General features: G+C 39.0%; 1 protein-coding gene across 3 annotated transcripts in view; it reads right to left on the bottom strand.

Annotated features, from left to right (window-relative positions):
- The window catches only part of LYPLAL1 (lysophospholipase like 1), a 131,261-nt gene that overhangs the window by 5,770 nt on the left and 109,488 nt on the right, over positions 1 to 16,003 (bottom strand). Inside the window, exon 6 of one of the 3 annotated variants that reach the window (XM_012459689.3) lies at positions 15,219 to 15,312. The exons of 1 other annotated variant lie outside the window; for it this stretch is intronic. In XM_012459689.3, the coding sequence (XP_012315112.2) occupies positions 15,245 to 15,312 (68 nt within the window). In that variant the 3' untranslated portion in view covers positions 15,219 to 15,244. Of the gene's footprint in view, positions 1 to 13,580; positions 15,313 to 16,003 lie in introns of those variants that run through there. One more of the 3 variants, XM_012459688.2, reaches the window with a different exon arrangement.

Raw genomic sequence — 16,003 nt, 5'->3', positions numbered from 1 at the left:
AAGATGATTTAAATGGGAGCATGCCTAATGACAAACCTTTATGGAGCAAAAGCCAAAGGCTGTCTTCATGGAGCTGAAATTGGCTGTGCAGAAGAAGTCAAGTATATTTTTTGGAATTTTGGATGGTGCTCTTGGTGAGATGAGTGTCACGTGACTTGTTCTGACCAGTGGGATGCAGCAGCAGTGACACTGTCCCACTCGCAGCCTGTGCCTGGGAGACCTGGCAGCTTCTCTTTTCACTCAGGAAAGGGGACTCCTCAGTCTGGTGTAATGTATTTTACAGAAGGATGCTACAAAATTCAGAGAGAAAGCATTTTAAAGAAAAGCATCTTTATTTTTTTCCTAGTGACCTTGACTGACCTCCCCTCCCCAAGCCAGGGATAGCTATTGCTATGAAACTGTGATTATTTTCATATCATATGAGCAAGAATGATACATTGTTTGTTTTGAAAGTTTAAACTGAGTTTGGTTCCAATCAAAACTGAAATTCATCAATATTATGCTTGTTGTTTAATATTAAAATAGTAACTTTCCAATTAGTAAATAGCTCCTGCCTCTAGTTCCCCAAATGATCTCATGGCACCAGGAGCCCTAGTTTGTCACTTTAAGGAAGGCCACTAGCCAGCCTATTGCAAGTGTCACGCACCATCCCCATATTCCTGCTCCCCAGTGGGAGAGTCTGCATCCATGGAACTCTAGAGGGCCAGTACCTGGTGGCCACCTGGTTCCCATGAGCTTCAGTTACCTGCTTGCCTGTGGGACCTGGAGCCCTCCAAATGCACTGTAGCTGGTTGTTTTGATGTGTGTATGTCTCTAGCTGTCTTTCTCTTCCTCATCTCTATCTCTGTCTCTAACTCTGTCTCTATCTCTGAGTAATGTGTGTGTGTGTGTGTGTGTGTGTGTGTGTGTGTGTGTTTGTGTATGGGAGGAGGGAAGGAGAAAAAGATGACCATTTTAAAGTGTATAATTCAGTGATATTTAGTACTTTCTCTCATTTGTGCAACCACCATCTCTATCTAGCTTCAAAACAACTTCATTGTCCCCGAAAGAAAACCTTCTACCAATTAACATTCATCTTCCATTCCTACTTCCCCCCAGACCCTGGGGCAACCGCTGATCTATTTTGTCTGTCTAGATTTGCCTATTCTGGACATTTGATGTAAATGGAATCATACAATATGTGGCCTTTCATGTCTAGCAGTTTTCACTTAACATAGTGTTTTCAAGGTTCATCCACGTGGTAGCTATACATCAGTACTCAATTCTTTTTGGTGACTGAATAATATTCCACTGTACAGATGTAACACTTTATCTCTCCATTTGTTGATAGACAATTGGGTTGTTTCCACCTTTTGGCTATTGTGAATAATGTGTTAGATACTTTAAATGTCACCCTGTGCTAATGTCCCTCTAGTGATATAAACACATGTGAAGCCCCTCTCATTTATTTCCAATGTGATTAGTGTTTTATGACTGCTTTCAGTTGGCAATGTATTATACAGCAGTCTGTCTTCTTTACCAATAAAACTTCCGTTACACAAAACAGTAAGTTTTTCAGTTAATCTTTAATTTATTTCTTATTTCTTTGTATATTTAAAGATGAAGATGAGAAAAATGCTTTATCGATAAAGTTTATTTGTTTCCTCAAGAAAAGGCTACAACTGAAAACTTATTCATGAAAAATACCTTTTAAGTATTCTTTCTACTAATATTGTGGTGAGTTCTTTAATCTGAATTTTCTACATAATAGTTTTAGTCTTGCTTGCCTTCTTAACTGTGTAGACACTATCATAGTATAATTTTAAAGTGTCATTACCATTAATTTCATGTCAGTATTTTCAGTGGGCCATTTTTTTCCTCTGGGTTGATAACTACTTGGATTAAAATTCATATTCAAATGCATCAGTTGTCTTTACAGAAGATCCAATCCAATTTGCCTTCTGTTGTCATTGTCTCAGCACCAGTGCAGTGGCACAGAGGGGAGTTGGCGAATGGAGGCAGGGAGAGGCTACAAGTTTGGCCTGGGAGCCAGCCCCAACTCTCCTGTGGACCAAGGTAAGGTCTTTAACATCTCTTTGATATCAGTTTCTGCATCTGTAAAATGGAGACAATAAGGGTAGGCCCTACCTCATACTGTTGTTGTGAAATTAAATTAGTTAATACATAAAAAGCATAAAGAACAGTGCTTGGCATATATGTAGCATATATATATTTGCTGCTGCTTCTTATTCAGTTTTTTATTTACTGTGAGAATCCATTTAATGTTTGCTTGTTTATTTATTTTTTACTTTTTGTAAGTACATAGTAGGTATATGTATTTATGGGTTACATGAAATATTTTGATACAGGCGCGTAATATGTAATAATTCACATCAGGATGAATGGGGTATCCATCACGTCAAACATTTTCCCTTTGTGTTACTTATTATTTATTCTTGTGAACAGGATGAGTGAGGCAGAGTGCTCCTCTGGAGTTGCTTGATCTCTAATGATTCTGGTGATCAGGACTTTTCTCATTAAGCCATGTGTATTAGTCTGTTTTCACACTGCTATAAAAATACTACCCAAGACTCGGTAATTTATATGGGAAAGAGGTTTAATTGACTCACAGTTCTGCATGGCTAGGGAACTTACAATTGTGGCAGAAGGGGAAGCAATGCATGTTTTACATGGCGGAAGGAGAGAGAAGAGGAAGAGCAGGGAAGACTGTCTTATAAAACCATCAGATCTCCTGAGAACTCACTATCATGAGAACAGCATGGGGAACACCATCCCCATGATTCAATCACCTCCCTCCCTCAACACATGGGAATTACAATTTGAGATGAGATTTGGGTGAGGACACACAGCCAAACCATATTACCATAGAATAATTCATTCTGAGTATGAAATGCCTGACTAGTGCCCAGGCATAGAACATCTACATCACCAACTGCATCCTCCCTCTTCTGATATGAACAAGATCAAGCTGATCTGTACAAGGCCTTGTCTCAATGACTAAGGCTCTACCAACAGATCACAAATGCAGCAATACAATCTTTTTGTTAAAAATGTACAGGAATGCCTACAGTGACCTAAAAATTGAATGATTCTATGGTTCCTAATATTTTTTGCTGTGCAGGCAATTGTCAGTCACTACAGTATCTCTTTCAATAAAAATCCTGTGCTTTAATTTAAAAATATTATATTATTAATTTTATTTTAGCCAGAGTAATAGGGGAAGAACTTAAATTTCAAGTAACACTAAACAGCTTATGATAAAAAATGGATTTTTCCACTTTCCATCCCTTTCCACACCTAGGTCCTGCTTCCCAGAGGCAAATACCTTCAGCTGCTCTGCTTCGTACTTAGCTCCATGTTTGTGAATCATATGCATGCACTGCTATTTCCTCATTGATAATTCCAGGTATGGATGATGAGAATATTGATCTTTGCCCCTACCCTAAACAGTATCTCTCAATAAAGTTACACAGAATTGGTTTTTTTTTTTTTTAACCATATTATTGTCACAGTTACATCACAATTAACATGGCAAAGAACATGCCCTGTTGTCACTTGCTTGAAAAGTCCTACTGGGTGCTGGATAAGAGCACCAAGTCTAGAGCTAGGTTGTAAACCTAGTTCCATCATTTATTAGACATATGACACAGGATAAATCACTTCAACATTCTGTGCTGCCTTGTAGTAATTATTTTCCAAATATTTCCTCATGTCTGCCAAGGGCCTATCAACAATCCATTCACCCAAGCACATTCACTCCATCTCCTCATCCCCCATTTTTCTCTTTCTTAGAGCCCCACCAAGAGAAAGATGGATAATTTCAGCTTATAATGATAATTTTCATTCCTTTATGGCGGATTATTCTCTAGACCCACTATGCACTCTGCAGTAATCATGAACTCTCCCTTCATCTCTCATATGATAGACAGCAATTTTTGCATTTTCTTTGTTGGTTTACTCTGTTGTTTTGCTGAAGCACTTATATTTCTGGCATGACAAAATTCTTTTAAATAAAAAATGTTACTCTTACATTTGATTTTTTGGAAAAAGAATTCTCAGTTGAAAATCACTGTCACTCAGAATTTTTCAGACTTTGTTCCATTGTCTTCTAAGATTTAGTTGCTATTAAGAAATTCAAGAGGATGGGCATGGTGGCTCAGGCCTGTAATCCCAGCACTTTGGGAGGCCGAGGCGGGCACATCACCTGAGGTCGGGAGTTCCAGACTAGCCTGATCAGCATGGAGAAACCCCACCTCTACTAAAAATACAAAAATTAGCCGGGCATGGTAGTGCATGCCTGTAATCCCAGCTACTCAGGAGGCTGAGGCAGGAGAATCGCTTGAACCCAGGAAGCAGAGGTTGCAGTGAGCCAAGATCGCACCATTGCACTCCAGTCTGGGCAACAAGAGCCACATTCTGTCTCAAAAAAAAAAAAAAAAAGAGAGAGAAGGAAATTTAAGACCATTGTTTTGTATTTGACTGTGTTTTCCCCTTCCCCTTTGGAAACTTCTAGGATCTCTTCTTGATTTCAAGTGTTCTAAATTTTGCCATGACCTACCTGGGATTTTGCTTTTTGTCATTCATTGTGCTAGCTGCTCCATTGCTCTTTTAATGGGAAGACACATATCTTTCGGTCTGAAAATTTTTAAAATTACTTCTTCAGTAATATTTCCCCTTCATTTTCTCTCTTTTCTTTCTGGAAGTCCTAATTGGTAGCTGCAGAGCTCACAAGATCTATGACATATTTTTTCTTATCTTTTTCCCTTCCACTTCTCTTTTCTTTTTGTTCTACTTTTGAGCGTTGCTTGGTCCTCTCTTACAATCTTCTATTTAATGCTTGTATTTTACTTTTTATAGTTTTTATAGACAGGAGTTCTTATTTGCTTCTGTTCCTTTCTCATGGTAACCAGTATCTATATTACAGACTTGTTTCCCTAGGTATCTTTGAGGATGTTATGATTTTTGAAAGTTTCTTTCAATGTCTGCATTGACTTTATTCATCTAAGTCCTCTGTGTCTAGTCATTTGCTTGTTTTCTAGGGTTTGGTCTCCATGCTCATGTTGCACATTTTCCTCCAATGTCTGGTTATTCTTGTCTGTCCATGTACATCTAAGAAAGAGTGGCTAAAACACTGCTGGAACTACTGTACCTATGAGCAGAGGTGCTGATTCTCAGGGATCACTGCAGGGTCTGTGGGGATGACCTCCCCTTTGCATTGAGGAGTTCCAAATATTTATCTAGAGTCTTTTTTCAGAAAAAAAGAAAAAATCTAATTTCTGCCAGGTGGAGCATGATAATGGGTGTGGAGGGACCAGCATAAGTTTGACAACTGGCATCCTGGGAGCAGGTGAGAGGGTAGGACTGAGGGGAGACAGTTTCATTTTTCCTAGAGTTCTCCCCTGTCTGGTCTCTAGAGAGAATGAACCTTCTCCAGTCTCATCTGCCTCTGTGTGTGTGTGTTGGGGAGGGTGGTCCTATAGTAGTTGCTCAGCTGCATGCAGTGGAGGGAGAAACTTGGTTCCAAACCTTCCCCTGAAACCAAACTTGCTTCTGAAACTAAGTCCTCCAATTCTTAGCCTTTCTGGGGTTTTACAGGGTGAATTAACTCACTTATTATTTCCTTGATAGTAAGTGCTTAGATTTACCTTATTTAGATTTTTGCCTATTTTATTTTACTGTTTTCCAATTTTCAAATATATCTTTTATCTACTATTGTCTTTTTCCCAGTTCTGTTTGTCTTTATGGATTAATAATTGCCTTTCTTTCTTTATTTTTGCTTTTTAAGTTACTGACACAGGGTAGAAGAGGGAGATATTAATTGCACCTGTTTACATGCCAGCTTAACTAATTCCATGCCAAAAGCAAAGATACTTTCTACATAGTGTTCTATGAATCAAACTGCCAGGCCCATCCTAATCAGGGGAACATAATGGAATGTCATCTCAATCACCCTGAGTATTTCTTTAAAATTAATTCGTGAAGTCTCATTCCTTTACTATCTGTCTTTTTAATTATTTATTTTATTTTTTTGAGACAGTCTCCCCTTGCCAACCAGGCTGGAGTGCAGCAGTGCAATCTTGGCTCACTGCAACCTCTGCCTCCTGGGTTCAAGCAATTCTCCTTCCTCAGCCTCCCAAGTAGCTAGGATTACAGGCACCCACCACCACACTTGGCTAATTTTTGTATTTTTAGTAGAGATGGGGTTTTGCCGTGTTGGCCACAGCTGGTCTTGAACTCCTGACCTCAGGTGATTTGTCTGCCTTGGCCTCCCAAAGTGCTGGAATTACAGACATGAGCAACCATGCCCGGCTTACCATCTGTCTTTTTTAAATGTTAGAGTCTTTTTGCAGAGGGTCCTAAAAAGAGCTGATGGATGTTTTCTGAAACTGGCAAAAAAATCAATAAATATGAGAGTAGATTGTGTTGTTATTATTTGTGATATGATGCTTATGGAAATCAACTTGTATGCCTTTTCCTAGACTAAACATATATGTTGTTCAGAATGCATAATGTGGTAATAAGCAAATTGTTAATGTGATTCCAATGAATGTGAAAAAATTAGACATTATCCCTTCATCCTCCCTTCCCCACCTGCATATATCTCAATAAAATAGGTAAAAATATAGTGTGATGGGAGGAATAATTTGGAGTTTCAAATCCTGGAACAGCAGATATCCAGTTGTCTAAATGAGCTGTCATAAAGATATTAGGAATAATAATGTTATAATAATAGCTTCTATTCCAACTCAAGTATTTTGTTAAGTTTTAAAAATACATCCTTTAGGCATCAAAAAGCCTTATATAATAGGTATTATCTGCCTGTTTACACGTGGAAATGAGGCTTAGAAATGTTACGAGGCTCAGTGAAGCTCCAGAAGGGTTTTGGACTGCAGTCTGCACGGCTCTAAAGCCTGCAAACTTCGTGTTGTAGTAGAAAGCTATGAAAATGGCATTCACCTATAAACTTTAAAAACGTTTTTGGAGACTTTCCTTGAGAATCATCTGTCTACGTAATATTTATTCTATTCTGCCACCTCACCTTGGTGAAAGAAGTTAAGACATTTCATATTTTTGTAATCAGATTTTCAGTCATCTTGAGCTCTCTTAAACGTATGAGCCTATCTGTAATTCCTTCTACCCCATTTTTTTTCTCTTTTTCTGATGTGGCTTTTAGAAATGCCTGTGGATATTTTGGAGTCTTTTCCTTTATTGAAAATTAAAATGAGTCTGACGAAAATATGACTCAGAATTTTCATTTGAAGGACATGTAAATCTCACTGTGAAAAATCCTTTTGACTTTGGTTTTCTCTGCATAGTTGAAAATACTGTTATGATAGGATGGCCATGCTACAATTAAACAAACATCCTATAAAAAAATTCGACTTGTCAAAACTGGCTTGTTAAATAAGCTTGGAACCATTATCTGAATAACAAACTAGATCTGAACTTGGATAGCAGACTTCAGTTTTATGGGTCTTCCAATGACCTCATTGTTATAATAAATGAGTACATCAGGTTTCCTTATCCATCAGGAAAATCCTACACTCCGTGTTTCAGATGACTCAGAAAACACACAAACGTCTCCCATGCTGAAAGATAAGCAGGTTCTGGATTTTTTTCATCCAATGTCTTTACAGCTTGACATCAAAGCAACATTATTCTGAAGTCAGCTCCTGGCTCGGGGGGGCCTTGCCATATCTCAGTTCATCTGCGGATTGGATCTATTACCTGATGGCGAGCCTCATTTCTTTATTTTTTCAGAAACATGCGAAGTGTTTCTAATGTTTCTAATATTTCCACTAAATATACATATAGTCATATGGGAACATTAGTGCCTACTATGCCATCCTCTCCCTGTTGGGAATCCCCTGCCCACCCACAGTCCTCTTCCCATGTAGTCAGAATATTGCCTGGATGCAAGGACATTAACCCAACAAGTGTTATCTCCTAGCTGTTGGCAGAGGATGCAAAAATGCACAAGCCCTTCATGCTCTTTTCCAGACTGCATCGAGAAAAGGCAGTCACACAGGAGCATTCTTGACACTGGATTCCTTTCAAGGCTATACCTCTTTTCATGCCCTAGGCCAGAAGTTCTCAACCTTGAGGTGATTTTCCATCCCCCTACCCCTTTTGCCATGGATATTTGGAAATGTCTGGAGACATTTTTGATGATCACAATTGAGGGGCACTACCAACATCTAGAGGGTAGAGGCCAAGGATGCTGCTAAACATCCTACAAGGCACAGGACAGTTTCCACAACAAGGAATTATCTAGGTGCAAATGTCAATACTGGGGAGGCCATAAAACCCGGTCCTAGGCAACAGGCAAGTAGGCAAGATGGCAGGGTGTCCTCCCTTCTTTCCCAGTCCATGAAACGTGGTTTGTTTGCATGTGTATGTGTGTGATTTTTATGTGACAAAAGTTGTGCTCAAAATTGAGAGAGATAAAAAGGAATTTCACTGACTTAAGAGAGGGAATAAAGTACAATGAGTAATGCCTCAAGAGACTGACTTCCCTCCATTCAAACCCCAGCCCCATCACTCACGAGCTGTGTGTACTCGGGCAAGTTCCATACCCTCTTTGGATATTTTCTCATCTGTAACATACTCCCAGACAGCCGGACATACATTGTAATCTTGCGATGATTAAATGAATTCTTACATATAAAGTCTTTGAATAAACCTGCCACATAGTAAAAACTTAATTTTTTTTTTCCTATCTCTCCTTTCTCTTTCTCCTTCTCTCCCTATATACCACTTAAGATGCCTGGGACACATTATGAGTCCTCAGACCAAAAGAGGCTTAACTTGCCACAAAGGGAAGCAAGAGACCTGGCAGCAATGTGGTTTATGGAAAAGAGTCCGGGGTGGGTTATGTTCTAGTGTTCTAGTTCGCCTTTGTTAAGATCCTTGGCAAAATGACTTACACAGCAATCCAGGCCTCAGTTTTCTCATGTGAGAAATGAGGATGTTGGCACTAGCCACATCATAAGGTTGCTGGGAAGATAAAATGAGATAATAAATATAAAAACAATTTTTAAAGTTGTGCTGGATTTAAACTTTTGAATAATATTTAAAGTTGTATATTTTACATCTTTCTGTATTCCCTCATATTTCCTCTAAAAAATAATAACAACAACAACAATAAAAATTCTTCATCTCCTTGGAAACAGTGGATCTGGAAAAGTTTAACTTATTTGAAGTCCCTAGATTTGTTTTTGGACAAAAGCCAGTGAATTGAATTAATTTTCAAAGCTTTGTTCGGAAATTTAAAAAAAAAAAAATTGTTTTTACCTCGACTTTTAAAAAAAGATTTTTAAAAAATTGCAATGATAATTTCCTAATATTAGGAGATGAAGGGAGGTTAGGAAAAATATGTCAATTATTTAAGTCAATTTGTTAAATGCCTTCAGGTGAGCAGACATCTGAACATGGATCATTTAGTGGTTGTGGGATAAAGTGAATAAGACAAAGATAGCGTGTGAGGCGTCAGACTCTTTTTGTTTTCCAGCTTCTGATTTTAGTATCCACTCTGCTTCCCACTTCACTTCTTGTTTGTGTCATCTGTATGACAAGGACCATGTTTAGTTAAGTGGAATGAGTTCTAAACCCACATCTGTCTCTCCCTTTCTCTCTCCCTTTCTATGCTGTTCTGTGCTCTGTGATCAAGGAAACGCTTCAGCTACACCCCATTTACAACACCAAAATTGCTGATCATAATCAATGCATATTCTCAGCTCTGGGTGAAAGGAGCTGTCGAAATGCATCATAATGGACACATCATTAAGCTCTCAATAGAAATACCACTGAAAGGGAGCACGACCCCTTGTAAAATTAATTGCTCCAATTGGGGATTACAGAGGATTAGGTGGAAGTAAATTCCAAGCTGTGATTGTGGTGGTCACTGTTCTGCCAGGATAAAAAGAGCCCTCATCTTTAAGGACCAGAACCTTCTAGATATGACATTTGTTTTTGCCAGACCTCTGACTTCTACTGCTGAAATTCTCCAGTTTGCCTCTTTGGTTATCATGGTTCATTTTTCCTTATGAACTAGATAGGGACAAATATGGAAGTCATTGGGATAATTTCACAAGTCCATGGTGCAACTTGGTCTTGATGTGATAAAGCCATTCACCATCAATCCTGCCATAGGGACATAACTGGGGTGAGACATCTCGATTTCCATACCTGCACTCTTGTAATTCTTCATAAAGAAGGTTGCAGTGTCCCGTATGTGTCCTTTGGGGAAATTTCCCCCGTTCTTCTCCTCTTCCATACTTCTTTTGCAAACCGATCTGTCTAGGCATCATGTAAAAATGGGGCCGAACTGAATTTCCCATCCAGTATGCAACATGATCTCTACTCAAAGTCAAGTCAATCTTTATTTGTCATATTCCCCAAAAGCCTAAAAGACTGTATCGTTACATTTGCACAATTTACACATGGCTCACACCCAGGGGCAAGAAGCTGTGCCACGTGATTTACCTCTACAGTGACTTCTCAGAATTACCATTAAGATATTGGAAGGGTTTTTGCTCAATTTACCCTCTGGCTGACTCAATTATATGCCTTAGACAATGGATGCTTTTATAAAGAAACGTTCTTGGCTTATAAATCTTAATTTTTTTAAAAGAGTCCACTGCAAATGTAAAATTGATTTCCTTTGCTGTTTTTTTCCTTTAATTCCAAATAATGCCTTATGTACCGCTGCTGCCTTGAGGAGCAGGAAGGCCGTAATTTACCAGATGTGAAGCTATTAGGCCTTCATTTCCTGAAGCAATGAATTAGCAACTATTTTCCTCGTCACAGAAAATTGTCACCAAAAGAGTCCAAGACACAATGGCAAATCCAATTAATGTTTTTTTCTTTCAAGCAGGCCTAGCTGAAAGATGAAGTGACTTGAGAGGCAAATTGGTTTGGAAATTACCTCGCTCCAAAGGCCAGCTGGGGAGCAGGGAGGGAGCTGCAGTGAACATTATTTTTATATTCTATATCATCACTGTTTCAATAATTACATTAGGATTACCCTTTTCTACTAGTCGAGGTAAAAGATCACAGATGATGGCTTTAATTTTGTTTGCTCCAATTCTCTGGAAGGAAACACTTAAATTTTCCTTTTAAAAAGTAGTTAAAATTGCAACAGATAAAGTTCAAGTGTGCAAGATCTGTTTTAGTGTCTCAGGAGAAAAGAATGAAGCTAGGGTCTAGAATCTTGAGCATTAGGTGGGTTTAATATTTTAAATATTATTTTTAGCATATATTAAATGTATAATATATTTATATACTTAACTCTATATTAATATTTTAATACTTAAAGTGCTAATTCTTTGAAATAAAATATATAATTTTTTTACCTATAGATTACCTTAATAAACAGTACATTCTTGATCTACTCTATGGAAATATTTTTAATATTTATGATAGACTTATAATTTGCTTTTAGAAGAAAATGTTCTCTGAAATTGACTTTGCTGTTAAATATTTTCATTTGATCAAGGCAAATCAACTTAAAATTTGATGAGGAAAATATAGATTAGAGTTGATATAATATAGTCTATATTTCTGAATATACAGAAAATTATGAATGCCTTTCCCGTGTTTGTGCATTTCGTTAACCATCATGTCTACACCATACAAGATTACACTGCGTATACAGAAGAAGTGGAGGACACTGTCCTTGCTCTCCAGGAAATTGGGAACCAGTGGGAAGACTAAAGGATGTCCCTGAAGACTATTAGGCGGTTACACAAGGAAATCGGAGCCCATGTAGTAGTTACAGACATTGGGGTCAAGGACATTTGAGATGAGGGAAAGCTTGCTGTGGGGTGAGATCAGTCAGAAAAGACTTGCATTTCTTTTCCTAATACATATTCCAAAATACAGAAAACAAAATTGGATGGAGGCTGGGGAGGAGTTTGGGTCCCAATTGTAGGCAGGGAAGAGAGAAGAGAATAGAGAACTTTTGTTGAAAATCACATTTGAGAAAAACCATATTTTCCTTTAGGTTTATGTCAAGATTTTCATCAGCCCGAAGGGACAATAGGAATGACTTATGAAAAATAACTCATATTGATTGGGTGATATTAAAGAAATGAGCATTACCTTTGAAGAATAGTATATAAAACTTATAATAATAATAATTAGCAGTAAAATCATTTTTCAAAGCTTCATATAAGAGGAGGGCATATAAACTTTTAACAAGTCATCCTCAGTGATCTCATATGATAGTGTAAGGAAAATCCATCTCTTTGCTTTTAGAGACTGAATCCTTAAAACTCAGCATATAAAATAGAACCTACTTCCTGAACTATGCTGATCAATACCACTTTAATTCTTAAAAAAATACAAAACTGGCCAGGCACAGGGGCTCACACCTGTAATCCTAGCATTTTAGGAGGCCAAGGCGGGCAGATCACTTGAGGTCAGGAGTTCGAGACTAGCCAGGCTAACGTAGCAAAACCCCATCTCTATTAAAAATACAAAAATTAGCCAGGCGTGGTGGTGGGGGCCCGTAATCCCAGCTACTTGGGAAGCTGAGGCAGGAGAATCACTTGAACCTGGGAGGCGGAGATTGCCGTGAGCTGAGATAGTGCCACTGCACTCCAGCCTGGGCGACAGAGAGAGGCAGTCTCAAAAACAAACAAACAAAAAACCAAAACTAACCCTTTCATGCTTCAAGTTTTCCTCAGTTGAAAGGTAAGAGGGAGGTCTTCTGTTTTATCATTTCTGGGTGTCCTCTTGCACACCCTCGAACCCCTGATGAACTAGTCGGGCTGTTGGGCCCCTACATCAGTGTGCTTTCCTTCTGTTCTGCATTTGGGCATGCTGTTTTCGGTGCCTGAAAGGATTGACTCCACTATCCCACTTCACTGCATTTTTGTTAAAAATTCTTTCCATTTTCAAGATGTGGCTCAAATTCTACACACAAGTTTGTCTTCATTCCTTTACAGCTACGCCATCAGCAAAACTTTACAAAACACATACAGGGCCGGGTGTGCTGGCTCATGCTTGTGATCCCAGCACTTTGGGAGGCTGAGGCAGGTGGATCACGAGGTCAGGAGTTTGAGATTAGCCTGCCAATATGGTGAAACCCCGTCTGTACTAAAAATATAAAAAATTGGCTGGGTGTGGTTGCGGAGGTGCCTGTAGTCCCAGCTCCTCGGGAGGCTGAGGCAGGAGAATCTCTTGAACCCGGGAGGCAGAGGTTGCAGTGAGCAAGATCGCATCACTGCATTCCAACCTGGCGACAGAGTGAGACACCATCTCAAAAAACAAAACAAAACAACCCCCCCGCCACACACACACATACAGAAACCACTGTAGGAGGCATAGAAAGAGGACAACATGTATGGTTCTTGCTCACAGAGAAACAATTCTGTTTGAGAAGAAAGATCAGAAGTTCAGCGGCAAATTATGAGCCCAAAGTAAGGTATAAATATTGAAGGAATTCAGCTTGTTAGTTTAAAATTTAAAATGCCTCACCACCTCAGTCATTAGCCGTTTAATTCTATCACACCTATAAATTGACTCTTCCTAACCTAAGCTGTCGTCATTAGGTGCCTAAGAAAAACACAAATAAATCAAAGTCAACATACTTTTATTTATTTATTCAGAGATTATGGAAAAATTATATCACAGTTAGGGCTCTGATTATGAATGAAGTATATTGAGAAAGTCTTACATCAAAAAGTGTGTGTTGGCAGCTCTGCATGACATCATCTGATAGATACAAGAAAGATTGTATGTTGATTCAAACTGCTATTTTATTGCAGTTGTATCAAGTAAGTTAAGCCTCCTTTTAAGAACTTTAAAAATGTTTACCTTTTCCAGGCGATTACTTAACTTTGCAATTATCCAGAAAGTGAGCTCATGTGGAGAGCAAAATATAGTAAATAATCTTAACACATGGTATTAAAAATTTTTATCTGGTGCTTTTAAACAGATTTGATTTCTTTATGGATATTCTCTACATATTGAGTCATTGTCGTATTCTCTGTTGGTTCTTTAATACAGTGGCTGTCTGCTAAATCCAATTATAGGACCTCTCAGAGTTTCTTTCCATTGACTGATTTTTTTCTCCCTTGAGTATGGTTCACACTTTTCTGCTTTTTAGCATGTCTTATAATTTTTTTTTGAAAACTGGACATTTTTGATAATACAGCAATTCTGATTCTAATTTTCTTTCTTTCTTTTTTTTTCTCCTGAGGATTTTTATTATTGGTGGATTTTTTGTTTACTTCCCCACCTTTTTTTTACAGAGTATTGTTTTGTTTCCCAGGCTCGATGGCACCATCTGGGCTCACGGCAACCTCCACCTCCCGAGTTCCAACTCCAAGTGATTCTCCTGCCTCAGCCTCCCAAGTAGCTGGGATTATAGGTGAGTACCACTGTACTCAGTATTTTTTTTTTTTTTTAAATAGAGATGGGGTTTCACCATGTTGGCCAGGCTGGTAACGAACTCCTGACCTCAGGTGATCCGCCTACCTCGGCCTCCCAAAGTGCTGGGATTACAGGTGTGAGCCACCAGGCCCGGCCCCTTTTTCTTGTTTTAAAATGAACTAACCTAGACTTAAGCAGTAGAATCTGTCACCTGGCTCAGATTAGGGGTCATCTCTGTGTCTGCGTAGCTTAGTGGTCAGCCAATGACTGGTCACGAGTTGTGCTCCAACACCTGTAGTCAATAAGGCTTCTACTCTCTGTGGATCTGTGTTTGGTTTACAGGGTTGCATTCTAAGTCTAGGCAGTTTGAAAATCAGCCCCAATTCTTTCTTTCTGCCAGGCCCTCTCAGTCTCTCCTGCATAAGTGTAGAAGCTTCCAGAGAGCCAGGGGTGTATGAAACGCTTATTAAGGCCCTCAATGACTATCTCGTTTCCAGGATCTCCCTGTCTAACCCTCTGGTATTCTACTTACACCCCAACAGGGACTGCAACCTTAGTTTAGGAGAGTGGCAGAGTTTTCTCATTTGCTGCTGGGTATGGGTTTTCCTTCTTCCACTCCAAATAAAGTCAGTCTCCTGCAAAGCAAAGCTGCTGGTTTTCACAGGATGCCTTGGAAGATTTCCAGGTCACTGGGATAATTGTTTTCATCAAATTTGTCCAGCTTTATAGTTGTTTAGGGGAAAATGATTTGCTGATCTCTTCATTTCTTCATAGCCGAAGTTCTACCTCATTCAAAATACTAGAATTGTGCCTTTTGCAAAGAGGTTTCAAAAGTTTACCTTTCCTTTATCTGCAGTATTAGGCATCATTTCTTGGCAGGTGGCCACCCATCACTGCACTGAGAAAATGAGTCAGATATCAAGCCGGTGTGAGCTGAACATTAGTTTCATAAGAAAAGAAAGAGATTAGCATTTCAGCCTTAGAAATTGTTAAAGATGAACATTAGCTAATTAAGTTCATATTTCTAAATTAAATGTATAGTCTTTGGCAATATTTTTAAATGCTCTTCAATGCATGCAGAAAAATATAAATGCAAATGATTATAATCCTTTAACCTCACAGAGCTGGTCTTTTAGTTAGAAATACAGAAAATGTCAAAGGAAAAATGGCCTTCAGAAAAGAAACACTTCATCCAGCGTGAATCAATGAGCACACATTAATCCCCATTTGTGCTGTGGGGATTAGCACAAGCTAACTCCCAAGAGGAAGTTCTTCCATGTCCCACAGAATCTTCACAAAATGTCACTTAAAAGTGCCTAATAGGCCGGGCACGGTGGCTCATGCCCGTAATCCCAGCACTTTGGGAGCCCGAGGTGAGTGGATCACCTGAGGTCGGGAGTTCTAGACCAGCCTGACCAACATGGAGAAACTCTGTCTCTACTAAAAATACAAAATTAGTTGGGCATGATGGTGCATGCCTGTAATCCCAGCTACTCGGGAAGCTAAGGCAGGAGTATCGCTTGAATCTGGGGAGGCGGAGGTTGTGGTGAGCCGAGATCACACCATTGCACTCCAGCCTGGGCAATAAGAGTGAAACGCCATCTCAAAAAAAAAGTGCCCAATA

Source organism: Aotus nancymaae, unplaced genomic scaffold (assembly GCF_030222135.1).
Source record: "Aotus nancymaae isolate 86718 unplaced genomic scaffold, 86718_ANA_hifiasm-v0.15.2.pri h1tg000032l_0, whole genome shotgun sequence".
In the NCBI taxonomy this organism is placed as follows: Eukaryota; Metazoa; Chordata; class Mammalia; order Primates; family Aotidae; genus Aotus; species Aotus nancymaae.
The sequence above is the reverse complement of the archived record's forward strand: the minus strand, read 5'-3'. Positions and strand labels throughout refer to the sequence as shown.